The 22,369-nt window shown below is 39.9% G+C and overlaps 2 protein-coding genes across 2 annotated transcripts in view; one reads left to right on the forward strand and one right to left on the reverse strand.

The window, feature by feature from the left end:
• Positions 1 to 22,369, reverse strand: part of LOC142344587 (soma ferritin-like) — a 320,547-nt gene that overhangs the window by 123,760 nt on the left and 174,418 nt on the right. The gene's annotated exons all lie outside the window — the stretch shown is intronic.
• LOC142344008 (uncharacterized) lies at positions 145 to 22,045 on the forward strand. Its single transcript, XM_075395448.1, has 5 exons — positions 145 to 982; positions 1,769 to 2,511; positions 19,854 to 20,229; positions 20,939 to 21,189; positions 21,640 to 22,045. The coding sequence occupies exons 1-5, from the start codon at positions 740 to 742 to the stop codon at positions 21,965 to 21,967; spliced, it is 1,941 nt and encodes a 646-aa protein (XP_075251563.1). The 5' UTR covers positions 145 to 739; the 3' UTR covers positions 21,968 to 22,045.

Below are 22,369 nucleotides of genomic sequence, written 5' to 3' on the forward strand. Positions count from 1 at the left end.
GTCTAAGAGCTTTATAACCTTTTCGCGAAAATTAAATTTGAAAAATTGCATTTTTGTCTCTGCATGGGGACATCTGATTTGAAGCACGTTGCCTGCTCAGTGAAAGTGGTATAGTTTGTAGCTAATAGAGAGGATGCAGAAAACACGTGCGTTTTTAACAGATCTCTCATCATCAGCTGGTTTCCAATGCATATCATATATTACATTTCTTTAAAAAATTGTAAAAATGAGAAACTGAATACGTTATTGTATTCAAATGTACATAATTTTTACCACAAACTACACAAAAGGACTGAACAGTTGTCACTTTGAAGCCACGGGCCTTTAATTCAGTTTTATGAACACAAAGTTTATTCGTGTATGAGTTTTGGTTAAAATCATTATGATTGCTAAGTTTTCTATATAGTAAAAAGAGAGATCTCATATCTTACTTGATTCGTTTATTTCTTCGTTACATAAAATAAGCTGAATGTTAGATAAAACTCATAAATCAATCTTATTTTAAATTGGTAATTTTTTTTGCTAATTGTTTTTCTTTACGCTTTTTAGACAGCTAAGAAAAACTACAACAATTTGAATTCCTTGAATTAAATTCATATTTGACGTTTCGGCATAATTTTTAGAGTTGACAGCCATAATCTTATCGCTTTATTTTGAGTGAAATTATAGTTAAATAATTCAATTACAGTATCTTATTATTAAAAATATTTAAAATTGATTTGAAAAAAGTGCCAAAATTATGGTGAAGACAGTCTTTTTCTCTTTTCTGAATGAGCAGAAGAATGTGGCATTCCTCATAGACTGCAGTGAGGGAAGTGTGAACAAGTTCCCCTTCATCAGGAGACAGCTGAAGGAGGAGATTGTTCAGAGGGAGGATAATGGTCTCAATCTGTTTGCAATCAACATTGCCAAATATGGAAGCAATAATGTTGAGTGTTGGAGTAAGGAGCCGAGATTTGCAAGTGTTGGAAATATTGTTCAGGTAGATCTATAGCAACTTTTTCCCTTTTTAACCCCGTGAACAAAATTTTTGTTAGCATTATAGAGTGTGAGCAAACTAATGCGTATTTTTCTTCAACTATGGTCTGCATATTTTAATAAGACTTTAGACTGTCCATTTGAAGATTATACCATTATAAAGGTGGAAAAACGGAGGACCATAATATAAGCTTTATATTTTGACCAGTCCGTCAAGGTAACCAGCCCAACAATTTCTGGTTTTTGAGTAACTTATTGATTTTCAATTACACCTAAGATATTGCAGGAATCATGCAGCATTTGAAAGCATTATAAAACACTGCTTGTGTTACTCAGATAATGTTGTTTGATAGATTGCAAAAATGATTGGTTTCGTGATAGGATTTCAAACAAATAAGATTTCAGATGAGGCGGCTGTTGTTGGTATGCTTTTTACACGGTAACATGAAATTTTGATCCAATGTCAATTTATACAATGTGCCAAAATTATTTCACTGTTTGCCTTCAATCATTGTGTTCAATAATTCAATTTCAAAATACCGCTGCTGAAAGGGTCTACTTAGAAATATAGATACACCATCTTTCTTGTCCAATACCATTAGTTCTATTCAAGAACAATTGAACGATGGTTGCTTTAATACGGTGACAGCCGGCCCAAAATTACAAAAAGCATTTCACTGCAATTTTCATACAACGAAAATTGTGGTACAATTACAACGATATGGGTTAGGTTTCACTCTGGCTTACCAGAACATCAGGGCTAAGTTCTCAGAAGAATGCTTAAATTTAGGCGACGCATTGGATCAACGACCGCGTTGGGCTCTCCAGTTTCGGCAGTCCAAAACTGATTCCAGCGATCAACCAGATCATCCAGTCAGATCCCACAACCTCACCTGTTGATTGTATAACCATCATAACCGACCACCAGCCCTCCGAAAGTCTAGGCGACCTCATCTTGTCACTAGAGGTCAGAGGTCAAATAGTGCCCTTGAACGTTGTGTATCTCTACCATCTAAGCAAGGACGGAGATTCGTTAGACTTCTATCGCACATTGTGCACCAAAACTGGAGGTGATCTGAAAACTGTAGAGCTTTCATGCGAAGGTGACCTTGTTAGTTGTGAAGTGATAGTTCAAAAGACAAAAGCGAGTGCAGTGCATCCATTTATTCCGGGCTGCCAGCCATGTTACACTTCTGCAAAAGAAACTATTCAATGTGTTCCGGCTCAAATTGCCAGTTGCATGCCCGGTCCTGTTATCTATGAGCGCGTCCAGCCAGCTCCGTTAGTTGAAAAACGTTCTGGCCTGGAGAAGAATGCGATTGTCCTGGCGAGACGAAATGATGTTGAAGGATATTTTTATCTGGCTAAGATTCTGGACTCCACTTTGGTCCATGAGAAGTTGGTTGAGTTTTTAGAGACACACAGACCTGAGATCACAAAGTGTTCGGATTACGACATGATCAATATCCGAGAAGCAATGAGTTATTCCGTATTTCCCGGATCGCGTGTGCTGGGAAAGATTGACACTCAAAGGTAAGCATAAAACTAACTTGAAAGAACGCACATGCAAATTTTTAAAATGATGAAAGTCTGCATCGCACGAGGTATAAACGTCAGAATTTCTTATATACATAGCCAGAAATTGACTTCCGTAAACATTCGTTGTTTTCAAACTCCGAAAATTTACGTGCATTTCCCAGTCGAAAACAAGTTATCATTGCAACAATATCTTGCAAGATGCTTGCAGAAAAAGGTAATCTTGCATGATCGTGCAAGTTCATGCATGACAGAGATATTCTTGCAAGACCTTGCAAGCCAAAGTTATTCTTGCAAGACAAAGTTGGTCTTGCAAGAATTTTTCAAGACTAATTTTTCATTAGGCAAGTTAAATTTGATATTTAAATTTGCGATTCCAAAGTAGAAAAACACAAATGCTCGTGCCTAAAAACAATAAATTCTTCTTGCCATTTCTGTCAAGAAAAACTGACTGCAATTAATTATCTAAGTGTCAGATAAATGTTGTTAAAATATATTGCAATTCAGACCACTGCAAGCTTACTCTGTAAGTTTCAGCAATCCGGCGAAACTAAAAAGTGTAATCAAGATCGGCCACACTCTTAAGCAAGGTTACGTAACAAACTCTTAATTAAATAAAGTTTTGTAACTCAGCAAAATCACTTTAAAGATCTGGCTTAACTCTCGAACTGGTAGTCGATTCTCGATGAATGTCAGAAGTTCTCAGTGACTTCATGAAGAGTCAGGTATTTTATATAGCTAAGAATCCAGAGGAGTAAGTTCACGAGCGTCACAAAAAAAGCATTGTAGGTAATGCCGTTTGTTTTTTTTTTGGTTCTACTTCTTTTCACCCCGATTTATTTAACCCCCGATAATTTAACCCCGTATATAATCACCCCTCAGTCATTCAACCCCGCAAATTATTCACCCCGAAATCGGTTTAACACCGAAATCTTTTATCTGATTCGGCATCCAAAAGAACAATTAGCAAAGCTAAAGTTCAAAGGACTTAAATATAGTCTGTCCCATAAAGTTGAAATAAGCGAACGTTCGAAAAACACCAAGAACATGCAATTTAGCATCAATGTGCTCATTTGAATGCCAACGTTTTCACCATTAAGTTTACATTCATCAATTTTTTTCTACATGTTTTAAATTTGAACTTAGACTTTTGAACTCTAACCTGTGGCTTTTGAAACGTTCGCTTATTTCAACTTTATGGGACGCGCTATAACACGAAAATACTGACCTTCAAGAGTGTTAGTAACTAAATAGATTTAAAGCGAGAGATTATTAGCCAATCAGAATTGAGTATTTAAATGCATATAAAACGTTCTAATATGCATAGAAAGTTCGGAAAAAGTTCGTATAACCTAATTTTAAGTAAATAATACCATGATATGTATCGAATAAGGCGGTTTTTGGCTTAATATTTTTAGGTTCTCTAGACGATTGTTGATCGATTATGAACTGATTCTGACGTCAATGACATCAGACAAAAAACCAGTAAAAGAGCATCAAAAAAAACCTTGCCGTCTAAACTCTCACTTGTTGCTATGTTCGCCAATACTTATACGTTGCTTTATACGAACTTATGACGTTGACTATATAAAAAGAATTGAAAATTTGGTAGTCTGTTTTGAATCACTATTACAGCTACAGTTTGGTACCGCTCCCAGCCTACGAACACCAATTTATTGAATAGTGGACATAAGTTGGGACAAAACCTTACATAAAAGAGAGTAGTCTTATTGCATTCGAATACGATCTGTAACAGCAAGTGACGACACTGGTGAACGAGGCAGGGAATTGTTCACATTTATGTGAACTTCAATGGCTCCTTAAATGATCTCGTAGATGTGGTGAACTGGACAGAGTGCTCAAACTATGACGTCACTCGTATTTACAAAACATTCCATATAGTTGCTAACGACAATCGAGGCAAGGTTGCAGATGATAGTGCAGGGCCTCAAACATGTCAACAAGCAACCAGACGTCTGTACACCTTGAGAATGTGGAGCTAACAACTTCGCCCCGCAATCCAGACAGCAATACATCTTAGCCAGTGTCCCAAGTGTTCCAGACGGAGAACAAAAAGATGAATTGACTATCTCAATGATGTTGTTAGATAAGGCAAAGGAGATCTTCAAGATAGTATCAGGACGCAACCACTGGTCTGCTCTTAGTTTATAAACAATCCAACGAGACTACGAGACTGTCAACAATGAAAAATTGTAAGAACAGAACAATTAATTTTTGTGGCAGTAAATTGATGAAGAAAATTTAGACGGCAAAACCCAACCCTAGTTTTATTCCTTTATGGTCTGAATTATTAAAAAAGAACCGATTGTTTCAAGAGATAAATATACATAATTAATACACCATTAATCCCCCACAAACATAATTTTTGAGACGAAAAAACATCGATTTTGAAAATTTTTGGTCGAATTGTGGGAAATTTGTAAAATGTGATCAGGTCGGATCGTATATCAAAAAATTACCTCTGATGTAGAGAAAACAGAGAAAACATTATGCTAAATTGTTCATTTTTGAAAATTTTTGGTCAATTTTGATGCAATTCTAAAAACTTTATAACATCAACACCAAAAACTGATAAACCGTATTTTCAAGATTAAAACCGTCCAGTTTACTGGATTACCGTTCCGTAATCAAGAATTTGCAAAAAACTGACCAGAATTTGAGAAAAATTGGACAAATGCATCAAATTTTGACAAATTTGTCAAAAAAAAAAAATTCCAGCAAGAAGGTTCGTTAATTGAGTGAAACCCATTACACAGAAAAAATTGTGAAAATTTTCACAACCTCCGGCCCACAAAGAATTATCGAAATCCCATAATTCTTCTCGTCGCTCGTTTATGTACCGTTTTTTGTCCGCGTTCTTTTCGTTCTTTAACTTAACAATTCTCCGTTTTCCGTTTTTTTTTCAGTAACGTCGCTCTCCCAAAACTTTGCTTTTTTTTTCTCCGTCTACTTTTCCGGATTTTGATGTAGTATGTCATATGTGATGAAGTATGTTGTTGTTTTTGCTGTAGTATGTTGAGTATGCTAGTATGCTGGTTTGTTGTTTGGGTCTTATAGCTTTCTAGGGTGTGACTTAAGTTTATTCTCGAGTTACGGCTGGATTGTCCTGGACTTTTTCAACTTTACTAACTTACTAGCCCCCCTGTTGTAGTATATTGGTTCTTGCTGCTGTATGTTTGCGTGTAACCGTATGCTTGTTAGTTGGTTTGGTATTTTGACTTCTAGTGTGTGACTTAAGTTTATTCTGGAGTTACGGCTAGATAGTTTCTTCACTTTTCCAGCTTTCATAGACTACAAAAGCGCTGCATATTACTTAACTTTTGCTGTAGTTTGTTTAATATTGTTGGTATGCTGATCGGTTGTTTAGGTTTGAATACTGCTAGGGTGTGACTTAAGTTTATTCTAGAGTTACGGCTAGTAAATTTCTTGCTCTTTTCATCCATTTAGTATACTACAGCTTTGCCGTAAATTAGTTCGTTATTTGTATATATTAAGCCCCATAATGACTTGTGCTAGTTTGTCTCTTGCAGTAGCATCTCTCCTCCTTCCTAGGGTGTGACTTAAGTTTGTTCTGGAGTTACGGCTAGTTTGTGTGGTTGAGTTTGTGGCTGTGGTCTGCTAGCATAGTGGTTCCCGACCTCCCCGCTCGCTGCGTAATCGTCCCCCGCCCGTTCCGACCCGCCTTTCCGTTTCGTTGCGTACTACTCGCTCAACGCCTCCGATCTGTCCGTCTCGTTTCCCGTTTCTTCGTGCGTCGCTCGTTCAGCGTTTCCGTCCCGTCCGTTGCGTCGCCCGTTTACTACCCGCGTTTTCGCCAGTTCCGTTCCGTTCCCTGTTGCGTTGCCCGCCGTTCGCCCGTCCTTCCCGCCCCGTCCGCTTCGTTTCCCGTTTCGTCGTGCTTCGTCCACCCAGTCCTCTTTACCCGGTTGCCTGTGTTCCTGTTTAGTCTCACGTTGCTTTCAAGCACGTTAGACGCACTCTATAATTTCTTACTCACTTTCGCCGAGTAATTCATTACTCGGTAACTTCTTTTCTGCTCTTCGACGTCTTGATTATCAAGTCGTCGTCATTTGGGTTCGGTATAACCCGCATTCCACGTGGTTGGTTGATGGTTACTCTACCTTGATAAACTAGCCATTTCAATATCATGGCCGAACAACAGGATAAATTGAAAAAGCTCTTTAATGCAAGATCTAATTTAGAATCTGAGTTATATAACATCCACAAGGACATCACAGATGCCATAGATCGTCAAGACAGGAGGGTTAAGGTTGAACGCTTGGTTTCTAAGTTAAAGGATGTCTTCAGTAAACTGGTGCATAAGAATGAAGAACTATTTGACTTAGCCAGTAAAGCGGAGAACCCAGATTCAATTTACCCTGTCCTTGAGCAATGGTTGGATGATGTAACCAAGAACAATGATAAATTCTTGCTTGCGGCTAGAAGCTATATTGACTCAGTTGCTGACCGAGACACCGTATGTGAGGGCGCTAATCTTCAAGGCCAATCTAAGAGAAGTTCACGCCGAACAACATCATCAATGTCTAGCCAGCGTAAACATGAATTTCTCATGGCAAAACTAAAACGCGAAGAGGCCGAGAAACAAGAACAAGCTGCCATGCGCCTCGCTAAACAAAAACACGAAATTGCCCTGAGAAAAAAGGAGCTTGAAATACAAATGGAACAGATGGCACTTCAAGAATTGGAGGAAGACCACCGCCAGCGTGTTGCAGCAGCCAAAATAGATGAGGCTGATTTAATGGACAATCATTCATTGTTTAGTCACCACTCAAGTGAACTGAAACTGTTTAAAGATAGGGGATCAGATAGAAGTCAGGGACTTGTTCAGGATTGGGTAAATTCGTTTCCAGCAGGTAATTCAAGTGAGTTAAACTTTTCTCGTCCTGGTTCAGCAACCGCCGACCCTCCTGTTAAAGATACTTCCCCTAGTAATCCTCCAGAAAACCCAAGTAATGTTGCCGATAACTTACATCATCTTGAAATGCTTTCTCAGTACACACGGCCAGGAGTTGCAATTTCTGTTGCCCAGCAGGAAGCTTTGTATCGGGAATATCTCCAGGCTCAACTGCAGCAATCACTCATTGATCAAAGGGCACATAGTCCCTCAGGCAGTGGTGACGTGAACCAAGTACCAGTCGACGTACAAAATGTCGCACTCCAACCACCTCAACCACCTATGCAACCTCCCCGGCCACCGACACCCTTTATGGCACCAACGAGCTCCATTTTTGTACCTGATTTTTCAGCAAACCCACAGGTAAATCAGTTCTTGGGTCCAAAAAGCTCCAGTGTACCTTGTCAATTACATATGTCGAAGCCTCATAATCCGCAACAACAGAATCCACCTCAAAGTAACATTACACACCAAACACAAATCCCTATTGCCCATTCCCCGCATAAGGTCCCTCCACCTCTTAACCCACTCTTGAACCCAACTCCCGTAATCCCGCCTCAACAATTATATAATCCTCAGCCTCCCATGGTTCCGTCGCCCATTCCAGCGAGCGCAACAGCATACTTACCCGTCCCCAACATTCCACAACAAAACATTGTCCATTCACCTCAAACCCGCCTGGTACCATGCCCTACCGCACCCAAACTTCCCCTGAACCGTAACCCCGATTTAAATTTGTGGAGTTTTCCTCAGGATAAGCCCCCAAATGTAAACCAGGCGACAAATAACGCTACCATCTTCAAAAATGTTCAACCGTACCTACCCCCAAGCACAGCTAACCCCACCGTCATCCATCCCATCTTGCAAAAGAGTGCACAACATGATCCAAATAGCAACCACGCAGCAAACTGTAGCATCCCTGTTAACTCCTTTAGTACAACTACTAACATCGCGCCACCTTTCGTCACGCCGGTTATACATCCAACATACGGGCATACTGCTCCGATACCATTGTGTTGGGGTGGCCCACCGCATCCCACGCCTTCAGCGCCAGCATCTGAAAATGCAAGCTTGATTAAGGCATTCACTGACGCCTTATCTAGCAAGAGGAATGACCCACTACCCGAATGGAAGTTGTCACAATACAGTGGGGATCCTCTACAATGGCACGAATGGTATGGTCAGTTTAAAAGCGCAATTGACTCTCAGTCCTTAACTGATGATGTAAAATTGACATACCTTAAGACCCTCGTAACAGGTAAAGCTAAAACAGCTATAGCTGAGTTCGCCTACTGCGGCGCAATGTACAAAGACGCACTGAGGACCTTAGAACGTAAATTTGGCCAACCACAGGCGGTTGTAAGTGCACATTTGGACAAACTCAACAGCTTTCCACCACTGAAGATGCACAATAGCGATAACATCATTAACTACTCGGGGTGCATTTCAAGTCTTGTCGGGGTATTTAAATCGCTGTCATACGATTCGGATTTAAAGAGTGCTGCGCTTCTCAACACTGCCGTACAGAAGCTACCACCCAACATGAAGGAGTCATGGTCACTCTTCACGGTCAAAAAGCATTGGGTGAAACCTACTCTTCTTGATTTCAACGATTGGTTAAAAGAGAAGGCCGAAGCGCACGATTTAATGAAGAATACCGCAACTAAAGCAAGGACTGAGGATACCAACAACTCAGTAACAAGATCAAAAGTTGCTTCAAAGGCATTTGCTGCAAATACGCAACAGAAGAGTAACCCTAAGCCGCAACAAAGATCTCCGTCAACATCAATCTCTAGTTGCATTGTATGCAAAGGCAGCCACCGGTTGTGGGAATGCCGTGTCTTTAAGGAAAAGACCCCCACGCAGAGAGCCAAGGTCGTGGCTGAGGCAAAGCTATGTTTCTCTTGTTTGCGTGATAAACACATGTTTAGGCAATGCCCAAGTCCCCGTAAATGTAGGAAAGATGGTTGCAACAGCTCCCATAACACCTTACTTCATGGAGCTGAAAGGGTTTTTCCAGCTAAACCCTCAACAAACAACAACATCGATACTTCGAAGTCGAACGCAGGTACAAGTAGGCCATCTACGGGTCAACAGCAACCAAGCAAAACAACCACTTTGTCTTCCGTGACCGATGTTAAAGGCCTCCTTCAGGTCACGGAACTGAAACTTACTAATTCTTCTGGTACCAATACTACGGCGTTGGTTTTATGCGATACCGCTTGCAGTAACTCTTGGGTGTCCGATAGTCTCACAGCTAGACTCGGTTTGCAGGGTACCGCATTAAAACTGACCGTCAAGGGTATAAACACGGAAGAACTCATAGACACAAAGGTGGTTCAATTGACTGTGACACCTCATAAAGACCAAGACTTCGAAGCGTTCACTGTGCGTCCCTACGTGAGAGAAACATTAAACGTAGGTTCTGACATCATTGACGTCAAGTCCATGCAAGAAACTTACCCACATTTGGCAGTTCTAGATCCAGTAAAATATAGCTATGGAGAAATTGAGATGATACTTGGACAGGATGTCTACCATGCCATCCGCCCGTTAGAGTATTTTTCAGCCGACGAAAAGTGCTCACCGTTCGCTGTCCGCTTGCCCATAGGTTGGGTTTTAAGTGGCCCACTCCCGTCAAGTTCAAGTTTAGTCTCGGTGTGTTTCAAAGCCAATATTGAACAGGATTTTGAATTAGCTTGTCAGGTTAAATCCTGGTATGATATGGAATCGTACGGCGCGTTCAAGCAAGTTGACCCACGATCCGCAGCGGATGCTCGCGCGCAGGAAATACTTGAAACAACAACCTTCCATAACGGCCAAAGATACGATGTCGGTATGTTATGGGCTGATGACAACACCCAGCTCCCGAATAACTACTTTTCGTCACTGGTACAGCTCAAGTCTCTCGAAAAACGGCTATCGAGAGATACATCATTGAAAGAAACTTATGCTAATACCATCCGTGAAGACTTGGAAAAAGGTTACTTGATTACAGTCCCTGATGCTCACAAGGTAGAGCAGCGGTCGGATAGAGAGTGGTACCTACCACACCATCCCGTAATCAATCCGAACAAACCGGGAAAAGTGCGTAGGGTATTAAATGGTGCAGCAAAGTTCCACGGTACTTCTTTGAATAAATCTTTGCTCACTGGCCCCGACCTCCTCCAAAACCTAATCCATGTACTACTTAGGTTCCGTCAACATCAATTTGCCGTGTCCGCAGATATCGAGGGTATGTTCCTCCAAGTGGGTGTCCCTGATTGGGACCAGCCATCACTGCGTTTTTTGTGGCGGGAGGACCCCACAACAAATGTTGTAGTGTATCAATACACGCGCCATATATTCGGGGCTAAAGACTCGCCCACATGCGCTAACTATGCACTGCAACGCACGGCCCGAGACAATGTTAATCAGTACCCGGAAGCAACCAAAGCCGTCCTAGAAAACTTCTACATGGACGATTACTTGGATTCGGTGGAGTCACCTGAGAGGGCTCTCAAAAGATCGAAGGAGTTGGTACATCTTCTCCATCTAGGTGGGTTTAAGCTTACTAAGTTTGTAAGCAATGTACCAAATCTGGCTGATAGAATTGATGGGTCAACTCAGTCTACCGAACCAAAAGTAATTGCCTCATCTAAGGAGGATTCTTCGCACGTGCTTGGGTTGAAATGGGATCACAACAATGATACTCTAGTTGTGAGTCGGGGTACCTCCAGTACAGTAACTAAGTCTTTAACACAACGCTTGGTATTGAGCCTAGTGTCTAAGGTGTTCGATCCCATCGGCCTAGTGGCACCATTCACTGTTGGTGCCCGATTGTTACTGAAGGACATCTGGCGTGTCAGCGGGCAGCATTGGGATGAAGAATTACCAAAAGACACTGTTGAAAGGTTCCTCGAATGGAGTGTAGAACTACCCAAGCTTGCCGCAATCACTATACCAAGGAGCTACTTTTCCGGAAACTTTGAACACCTGGAACTACACATGTTTGGCGATAGTTCACAAGAAGTTTTCAGTGCCGTTGCATTTCTCCGAGCTCGAGTAACTACTTCGAGTGGGCCCCAAACGGAGCTTGCGTTTGTCCTGGGTAAAGCTCGCGTAGCACCTATGGAGGTCATGACTGTTCCAAAGCTGGAATTACAGGCAGCGCTACTGGCCGCTCGATTGAAACAAGATATCTGTCGAGCTCTCACAGTAAAAGTCAACAGGGTTTTCATGTGGACCGACAGCACTACTGTCTTGCAATGGCTTAACTCTGCAACCAAGCACCCAATATTTATTGCAAACCGTGTTTGCGAGATTTTAGAACACACTAGCGTTGACGAATGGAACCACGTTGCCTCAAGCGATAATCCAGCAGATGCCGGTACTCGTGGTATGTCCGCTGAGGTTTTGCAATCAAGTAGCTGGGTGAGGGGTCCAGATTTCTTAAGAACCAAGGAATTCCCGTTCGAACCAAGCACTGAAGTAGTTAATAACATCAAACTCGGTATAGTAACAAAGGAAACTGATGAAACAAATACATCATTGGCCGCATCCGTAACCAAGTCAACTAAGGAACCGCCCCCGCAACTAATTCCCTTCGATAAGTACAGTTCTTATCAGAAGTTGCTACGGATAACAGCGTACGCACTCCGCTTGTTACCTTCTCACGAATGTTACCGTAACGTCGATGGTAGCATCATAGAGCCCACGGAGCTTGACGAAGCCGAGCGTCATCTCCAGTATCTTGTGCAAGGGGAGTCATTCAATGCAGAGAGAAAAGATCTTCTCGAAAACAAACCCGTTAAACGGAGTAGCCGTATTGCCCCGTTTTCTCCCTTTATTGGGCCAAACCGTCTAATCCGATCGGCAGGCCGCATCAAGCGGTTGGTCGAAGTTGACTTTGATGTAAAACATCCTATCGTTCTGGACGCACGCCATGCATTTGTAAAGTTGTTCCTCAGGCACACGCACGTCAAACATCATCATCAAGGTATTGATTACCTGCGGGCAAAAGTACAAGAACGTTATACCATCCTTAAATTACGTTCCTCACTACGTTCCATTAAATCTAACTGCCTTACGTGCAGGATGTTCCGCGCTGCCACTATTCAACCCATCATGGCTGATCTCCCAGTAGAAAGACTTGCATACCAGTCTCCTCCCTTCACGAACACCGGGGTCGACTACTTCGGCCCATTTTACGTTACTGTACGTAGGACCACCGAGAAGAGGTGGGGTTTCCTCTTCACATGCTTAACTACTCGTGCCGTTCATGTCGAAATCGTTCCTTCCATGGACGCCAGTTCGTGTGTAATGGGAGTGGAGCGGTTCGTCTCCCGTCGGGGTACACCAGCCATTATTTGGTCAGACAATGGCACTAACTTTGTTGGCGCGGAAAAAGAACTACGCCAGAACATCGAAAAGTGGAACACCATCAACATCGCTGTAGAACTTGCCCACAAAGGCATCAAGTGGAGGTTCAACCCGCCCAGTGCGCCACACCAAGGTGGCATCTGGGAGAGGCTAGTACGTAGTTTCAAGCGCGTACTTTACACAATCCTTGGAACACGTCGCCTCACGGATGAGGTTTTAAGTACCACTTTTTGTCTGGTCGAACATGCACTTAATTCACGTCCGCTAACGCCCGTAAGCGCCGACCCGTCCGACCTAGGAGCATTAACACCTAATCACTTTCTCCTCGGTAACCAAGCACATAGTCTCCCGTCCATCATTGGCGTAGATGAGTTTGATCACCGTAAACGTTACGCCCGCGCGCAGTCTTACGCTAACGCTATTTGGTCTCGTTGGATCAAAGAATACGTACCGGCGCTGAACCGACGTTCCAAGTGGCAGACGCCTGCCGAGCATCACCTTAAGACCGGTGATTTGGTTTGGGTAGTTGAAGAGACCAACCCAAGGGGTTGCTACCCCACAGCTCGGATCACTGAACTTCGTTACGGTTCCGACAGCGTCGCACGCTCCGCCCTATTGCGCACGTCTTCCGGTTCGCTCGTTCGCCCGCTTGTAAAATTAGTACCGATTCTCCCAGCATCTTCTTCTGGGCCGGAGGATGTTAGTAACTAAATAGATTTAAAGCGAGAGATTATTAGCCAATCAGAATTGAGTATTTAAATGCATATAAAACGTTCTAATATGCATAGAAAGTTCGGAAAAAGTTCGTATAACCTAATTTTAAGTAAATAATACCATGATATGTATCGAATAAGGCGGTTTTCGGCTTAATATTTTTAGGTTCTCTAGACGATTGTTGATCGATTATGAACTGATTCTGACGTCAATGACATCAGACAAAAAACCAGTAAAAGAGCATCAAAAAAAACCTTGCCGTCTAAACTCTCACTTGTTGCTATGTTCGCCAATACTTATACGTTGCTTTATACGAACTTATGACGTTGACTATATAAAAAGAATTGAAAATTTGGTAGTCTGTTTTGAATCACTATTACAGCTACAAAGAGTGCGGCATTGAACAGCTTACGTTTGTTTCAAATCTAAGAATAACGACGAGACTGCTTTTCAGAATAATGCCTTTGATCGAAAAAGAACACTTGACAAGTCTGACCTCTTTGAATCAAGAAAATTCAAAAACTGTCCTAGTCTAGAAGACGGAAGAACCGGTACTTTTCAAATGAAAGCATGTAAGCTAAATTTTAAAACCTACTTTCTGAGCAGGCATAAAATAGCATTTCAAAATAAATTTAACCGTGTATTTAACAGAATTTCCAATGAAATCCAGATTGATATTTTTGCTAGCAGCTACGCTGTGCAAGCTTCATATCTAAATGTTGCAAAACTGTGTTCCCAATTCGGGGTCCCATCATAGGGTTAACTCCCGGGATCAAATTCCCTAATTAGTAACGATATGAAGCTTCGACGTAACTCCGTGAGGACGCAAGGAGGGCGCCAACTCAAAAATAATACGATGAATTTCGAATTTAAATAAACACAAAAACAAACACAATAAAATACACAATAAATACACAACTAAGTCAAACTGGCAATAGCCCTGAAAAAATGAATATCAGTTTCATCCCTGTAAATTTGCATCAAGTTTTGCACTTTCCCTTTCAAATTCTCATACTTCTTTTTCTTTGGGAATTTGTGACCAGATGAGGCATTCAAAAAGTTTAATTTTTGCACCGCAGCGTCTTTTTGTAAATTAGTCAAAAGTTTCCAAATTACGGGGTGGGATCCGCTGAATAAGGCTTGTATCCCATAATGCCAGCCCTCAACAGCATTGGTTGTTCTAGCAATTCCCTCAATAGCTGCGTATCTTTGATTCCATATTTGTGGGGGGAATATGGCAGGACGGTTCAATAGTGGACACTTGATATAATTTGTTTGAAATATAAACAATTTTCTATTTGCCCATATTTTTCGAAAGCTAGAGCAGGGATTATTTTAAGAGCCAGGGCCACTTCATGATTTTCTGACACCAGCTTTTTTAGTCCAAGTTCTCCAATTTTTCTAACAAAGTTTTGAGTTAAATGGAAATAACAGCCCGACAACATAGAAGCTGGATGATGTTTTTGAAAGGCATTAATAGGGGCAATTTCAATCCAACAGAACCTTATCCGGCTTACAATCTGGGGCAAAGGTGTCTAAGGCATCAAGTAATCGGCTGTACGTTTTTTCCGTTTTATTGGGAAGGAGGGCATATAAACAAGCAGGCGCAATACCGAGAACATATACATGAAGGGTGTATATTTGATAGCAGTTTTTGGGCGATAGCTTAAACGTTCCATCCCCAAGCCAAAACTTGGAGCTTTCGAGAACCGACGTCATATAGGGATCGCCAAAAACTAAAATACGCCCGTGGTCATCTCTTCCGCTGTCATACCGCAAAAACTCTTGAAACTTATCAGGTATATCAAAATGCCGGTCCGATGGCTCATGAATTGACACTGTTTGTATAACCTTTCTCAAGCGCTGCGAGGTTTGTATTAAATTTGGTTTTGACGTCAACGCATACTGGGTCGAAAGAACGTCAGTTACTGGTAAAATTGCGGAAGCGACGGCTGCTGCGGGTGTTAGGTTTTCACTCAGGTCTTTAATCTCTGTTATAACTTTTCGTGTGGCCGGCTTTCCAATCGAAGCACTATGATTGTGCTCACCGTTCACGCGAATAAGTTGATCATCTTGTGTTAAAGCGGAAACGCAGCACTTGTAACTTTGATATTTTGAGCAATTCCAGGCAGTGGTAAACTTATTTAATCTTTTAACATGAAACTCATGGCCTTCTACAACCAATATTTCTTTGTTTTTTGAAGAAATAGTAAACTCAAAGTCGGCAGTTATCATGCTGAATTCAAAATGCAATAAAACAAGAAATGTTCTTGAGGTCCATCCACTTTTCAATTGCTTTTAATTGCCCCATTAAGGATTAGTTGAGATAACTAATTCGCTAATTGTTATAGTTTTGCATTGAACTATTGTGTCGTTAGCTCTATGTCCCTGACAATTCTGATCCATGAATTTACAGATTAAAATCGGGGTGAAATGATTGAGGTGTGAAAAGTAGGTTCACACCTCAGTCATTTCACCCCGATTTTAATCTCCATTAATTAAAATAGAATTAATTGAGGCTTAATTATCCTCAATTATAGGAAGCTTAAAATCGGGGTGAAACAATATAGGGGTTAAATAATTGAGGGTTTAAATGATGTAGGGGTTAAAAAATCGAGGTTAAAATATAGGGGGTTAAAAGAATAGGGGTGAAAAAACAGGACACCTTTTTTTTGCCATGGACTTGCTTTAAGATAGAATATCACAGCTGTCTATTGAGTAACTGATAATTGCATTTTTTTCTATAAAAATGTGTTTAACTTTCTTTGCACATGAATCACTTAAACAAAAACGCTCAAAACTTTGAGCTAGCCTGATTACGTTCCTAATTTCATTGGCAGCTTCAGAACTCAAATATTGAGTTGTTCGAGTTACAACGTTGTTTTAATTGTATCTTTGCGGTATACTCGATTTCCAGTGCATAGGTTTTTCAAAGACTTCTATTTGGGCTATTTGCGAGTGTTATTTCAATTTTATTTAGAAGGCAAGTCATATGCATTTATTTCATAGATACTAACTATGCAGAATTACCATTGTCATTGATGCTTTTGGTACTTAGCATTTAATGCGTCCCTAAAATTATTTTGTTCGTGTTTTCTGAGGTGTCCGTTTTCCTCAGTCTATTGCTATAAAATAATTTAAAAAACATGAAAAATTATCGATCTGTTTACTTATTAGAGGAGAATGACAAAAAATAGTGATTTGGATTGCTAATATTGTCAATTTGTTCCGCACATAGACCGAGAAGTTTCGTCAAAATTGTCACATTTATTTACAATCCCACCAAAATGTGAGACTGAAAATGATTAAATTCACAATCCCAAATTGCAAGAATTTATCGAACACTCCAGCGTCAGCCTGCCCAATTGTTCTGTGAGCTCACTAAACCCACACCACTTGGTACCATTTTTACAGATCTTTGCTTGAAGCAACAACATTTGGTTCATTTAGGCCACGGTTATGTTGATTTTACTTTACTGAGTTTATGGCCCTGTGCAATTGCAGATGTTGCTAAATAAAGTTTAGCAAAAACAGCAGTGTAAAAAAATTTCAGAGTGGTCGCAAAACTATGTTAAACCGCTGATTGATGTTTGTATTGGTATTTTAATGATTTGATACAAGGAGGCTCTTGTAGTATGCATTTGCAAACAATGCTTCAAACCCCGCTCTTCCATGTTTTGACCTAATTGTCTGCCAAATGCAGTAAAATAAGAGAACTTTCAAGAACTTCATATAATGTGTATGAGTCAACAAAAAATAGTAACACAATCAAACAAATAACTTAAAAAAATAATGCCACATTAAAGGGTCAATGAGACCTGACATTAATGAGACCACAAGACAACACAATCATCAAACGAAAACAGCGAATATTAATTAAGGCGAAAACCCATTTTAAGAAAAATCACAAAACAATTTACAAAAACACACATTGTTGAAGACATTAAAACCATAATCTTAACTGAAAGGATTATATGCAACTACTTGGGCCTCATTTGAACAACGTTGGGTAATTGGATTAGAGGGAGTATAAGGAAGAAAACGAAACAACCAGCAAAATTAAGACGTATCAATTAATTAGCAAAATATCAAAAAATACAGCGTCAAAATCATAAGAACACCAGCTGAAACTTAACGGACCAATAAAACCGCAATAAAGAATTACTTTATTTCACTTCAAAAGAAATAAGACCAGTTATTAATCAGACTAATGAACAGGTTGACAGAGACAAGATTGAAATTTGAAAATTTCAAAATTGACTGACATCTTATGAAACAAACATAATCAAAGTCATAAAAACCATTATGTATCCAGTGAAAGCAGCAAATAGTGTCACATATAAATTGCACCTCCGATCAATGGCACCACTTCATGGAACTGCAAGCAACAAATGCAGGCAAAATTCAAGAGGTCAAATCTGAAGGCATATATAAACATAGGGCACCACTTGCGAGTGAACAGGGTCTGTGAACAGTTGAATTTTGATGAAAACCTATTTTTTTTTTGTAATTGGCATAAAAAACAATGTCGGAAAAGATGATAAAAAGACATCGCCCCAGTAAAATCCGAATCACCCTTCTTATTGAATAAAAAAACCAGGATTAAATCTGAAATTGCTATCACTGTTGTTCAATTCAAAACCCCTAATTGTTCCAAATTTTTGGGTAATTCCTAATTTGGCGAAAGAAATCTAAAAATATCGAACATAAATGTTGTATGTTGGATGAACATCTGTACAAGTAAGGCAGGGGAATCAATACTGGCCCTAATCTCAGTAAACAAAGATTGTGTTAGCAAATTTTAGGACTGTCCGTCCATAAAGTCTGAACCAAGTGGGCAAAAGAAGCAGATTTGGCGCAGTTTTTTTGAAAATTTTTGCCATAAAAGACTGATGAAACTTTTGACAGTTGCAAAAATAGTTACATCAACTGAATGTTCGCAAAACAATCCTTGGATAATTTTGTGGTAAAAACCAAAATTTAAAACCTCTTTCATTAAATATTCTTTGCCTGACAGGCTTTCTCCTTGATACTGCTCGGAAATTAGCTCCAGATTTTCAATTGTTTTTGTAGTGGAACCAGACGACAATAATTTTTTTCTATCAAAGCTTTGGGGAGATTTCTCTGGTCTGTCAATCATAACTTACTAATTTAAAAGTTGTTGCTCCATAAAATGTGTTTTTGCAACTTTATTTGTAAACCAGGTCATATTTTAAAAAATCAAATACGTTCATCGAGTCATTTTGTAAATCCTTTTCTGATGTTTATTCTAATTTTTACTAGTTCTATTTGATTTTCTCTTCTAGTTATATCTTAGATTTATGAAAAAGTTTAGGCCACATCTCAGTGGAGATTTACGTGTAAAATTTGATTTAAATATGTGCTGAACAGTTCTCAATTATCCATATGTTGCACCTCAAGTGAGTTTTTGCAAGATTGGGAATTTTCAGCTCCTTGAGCCAGATTTACAGATAATTACCGAGTCTTGTGATCTGAACTGCACTCCGTGACATACTGGGGTACTATCCTTCCTGCGGTTTATCATCTATATTTTACTACATTCACTTGGACTGCCCATGACCTGTACTTAGGTTATTTTTATTGATTCTAAATGACAGAAAGATAAAAGGACGAGTTGTGCGCTAGTGTACTAGAGATTGGGGTGTCAGGACAAAATACCCAATGCCATTATACCCAATGTGATAAATTGCCCATAAATATGACCTATATTTTATGTTGTAACTACCAGAATGATGATTTAGCATTATATTTAGTTAGTGTATTTGGCCATGCCTCTTTTGGTGTCCCGCTTTTTCACCCCTATTCATTTAACCCCCCTATCATTTAACCCCGATTTATTCACCTCTCTATCATTTAACAGGGTTAAATGATACAGGGATGAATAAATCGGGGTTAAATGATTGGGGGTTAAATGAATAGGGGTGAAAAGAAGTAGAATCGCCTCGCGGGCCATGGCCATGCGTCAGCGGCGCGTGGGACTTCATATGAAACTATCATAACCGAACATGAGATTAAATTATTAGCTTTAGTATAGGATATAACCAGATTGGGGATAGGGTTTCTTAGCCGTTACCATCTAGAATGAGTCTATTTTGTTCAATTATTAGACGAACTCAATTCTCACGCAAATAAGGTCTATTTGCCAGTTTTTGTTACAAAATCTGCCATACAAAAGAATAAAAGAATCAAAACCTCCTCCTTCGCATTACTAAAACAAGCTTAAAAAAACGATTGCTCTCATGCAACTCATGTGCAATTTATAGCCTTCATAGCCAAAAATAGTTTACAGATATTTCTGTCTTTTCAGGTTTTGTCCTGGGACAGTTCTGCACGGGTCTCTGGAGGGAACTCAAGACGACAGGGTTAGAAAAATTCAAGACAACCTAGTTGTCGAATACTGCAATGGAGAAATATCCAGCACTGCTCCAAGTCGTCTTGTCAGAATTCCAGAATCTCTCTTCTACTGGTTGCAAAAATTCTTTCCTGCATGTGCAAAATCAGAGCCAGGAGTAAGAAGAGATCTAGATATTAGCGCAGCAACGGCCAAGTTGACTTTGAGGGATGATTCGGAAAGCGCAGTTCAAGCAAAACTGGCTAAGTTTTTCGGAGACGGAGATGACAAGGATGCAACCAGTTGGCATCGACATATGTATTCCCATCTTCCGCATTACGACTTTGATCGGGTAAACATTTTTTTCGGAAAAAAACTGGTTTAAACGTCGTCTAACTGATATTGAGAGAATGTTACTCAAAACCTTGGAATGGTAAAAAAGGGGGTATACTGTTTATTTGAACCTTCCGAGGTATTCAACACATTTATCTCATTTTTTCAGTTACGCAACGTCTTACGATCTAAAGACTATTTTCTAACCCTGTCGTTTGGACTTTCTGAATACATGAATAATCTAGATCACTGATAAAGTGTATAGTTGCATACCACTTTTTATCATTTCTTACTTAAATATTAAATACTAAAATTGTTCATCTCTTATTTTTTGGAAAAAATTCCGTTTGACCTATGAAACGAAACTGTTTGAAAAAATTTTTCGATTCTTTTGATGGAACCAAAAATTTCCAAACTTTTCTAACCATAGGCTCCTTCGAATTGGTGAGCGTGCTGACCACGGCAGCACCAGTGTCGAATTCATCGCTTTTTCTCTTTCTCAAAATAAAAAGTCACCATTAAAGAATTTCAAGATTTTGCATTTTGAAATAAGTTAAGATTTCATTACAAATATTTCCAGTGGCCCCGTTCTGAGCCCATTCAGCTATTATCTACAAAGCATAATGAATAACTTATCCATTTTTGTGGTCACAGATTCCGAAATCTGAACCAAATCACTCAAAAGTCTAAAAAAAGATATTATATAACAGTAGTAGCGTTGTTCGCAGAATAAGTACGAGAACGACAAACATTTGATCAAATGGTACCAGGAGCGATACAGAGCCAGACAACCAAAAGAGATCTTAGATTGGCCCGATTCAGACCCAGACGAGGCGCTGGAATCGATCCAGTTCACAAGGAAACCCAAAACTCTTCAGCTGAAACCAACGTTGCACGACCAGTACCTGGCACTGAGAAAGGCAGAAAATGAGCAAGAGTGGTACAAGAAACTGCTCAAACGGGAAAACGAAATTCTCAGGTTAGATATCTACCGATAATCTTATACAAAGTAGCCCCACCTAACTCTAGATATCTGGATATTATCATAAACATTGTCACAATTGAGAATGTTACAATGGTTTCTAGAAAAGCAACAACAACAATTATGTGCGTGTTCAATCCTGGCGACCTCTACGCTCAATTTTTTTTCAATGCCGTAACTAGATTATTTTTTATTTCCTGCAAAAATTGTTCTTCTATTTTCAACAACAAATTCAAGTTTTTTGATTCGGCTTTCCGCGTGGTACAGTACTCCTGGAAACAAAGAATATAATGTTTCATAAAATTTTCAAGTTTTTGAATTATTTTATGTGCGATATTTTCCAATATTTCTTCAGGTCAACTTTGAAGGTTAGAAAAAAAATGCTTGACTACGTGATGCTGCTTACTTTTTGCAGGTAAGAATAGATTTTTAATGTTTCATTTTTAGGAGATCCATATCAAGACGTCCTAAAAGTGTCTTGAACCCCGCACCAGCTCCCTGGCGACACTGGCTCAAACAGGGTCAAGAGCCAGCACCCGAGTTCCAAAAGCCTTCCAAATCGGACTATTTCTCGGGCCACGATGACCGGAACACTTCAAGCATGGGTTTGCACGTGATGCCCACGAATAAACATGACTCATTGTTCAGCCACACGCCTGATAACGCGGGGGGTAATCGGGGAGTGAGTGTGAAGAGGTTGCTGATCCAAACTGACCCTAAAAACCCACCTGGGTCACGTGACCAGACTGAAGCAATCTATACTAAAAGATGGTAGACTGTCAATTTAAGCACTTCTTTTAAAATGAATGTTTATTGTTTGCTAATATGAATTTACTCTGTCTTCTGAAAATAACACTCTAGTAAATGGTTCGACTTTATACAAAGACGTATAAAGTGATGGGAGGGGGAATTTGCATACATTAATTACATGGACGAGAAGTCAACTAACTTCAGTTCATAATGTTTTCATAAGTTAATTATTAAGTTGGCTATAGTTTTTCCCAATTTTAAGTTAATTATTAACTCAAAATTTCAGAACTTTAAAAAAAAAATGTTTTCATATGTCTTCCCACGGTTTTTTCGTAGCCAAAATTTGTGGAGCAACTTCTTTTCATAAATTGATACTGTGTGTTCGTAGCCAATTAAATTTGTCCCCTGTCTTTTCATAAGTCGCCTC

The sequence above is a fragment of the Convolutriloba macropyga genome, chromosome 8, assembly GCF_964194025.1.
Source record: "Convolutriloba macropyga chromosome 8, txConMacr16.3, whole genome shotgun sequence".
Taxonomy (NCBI): Eukaryota; Metazoa; Xenacoelomorpha; order Acoela; family Convolutidae; genus Convolutriloba; species Convolutriloba macropyga.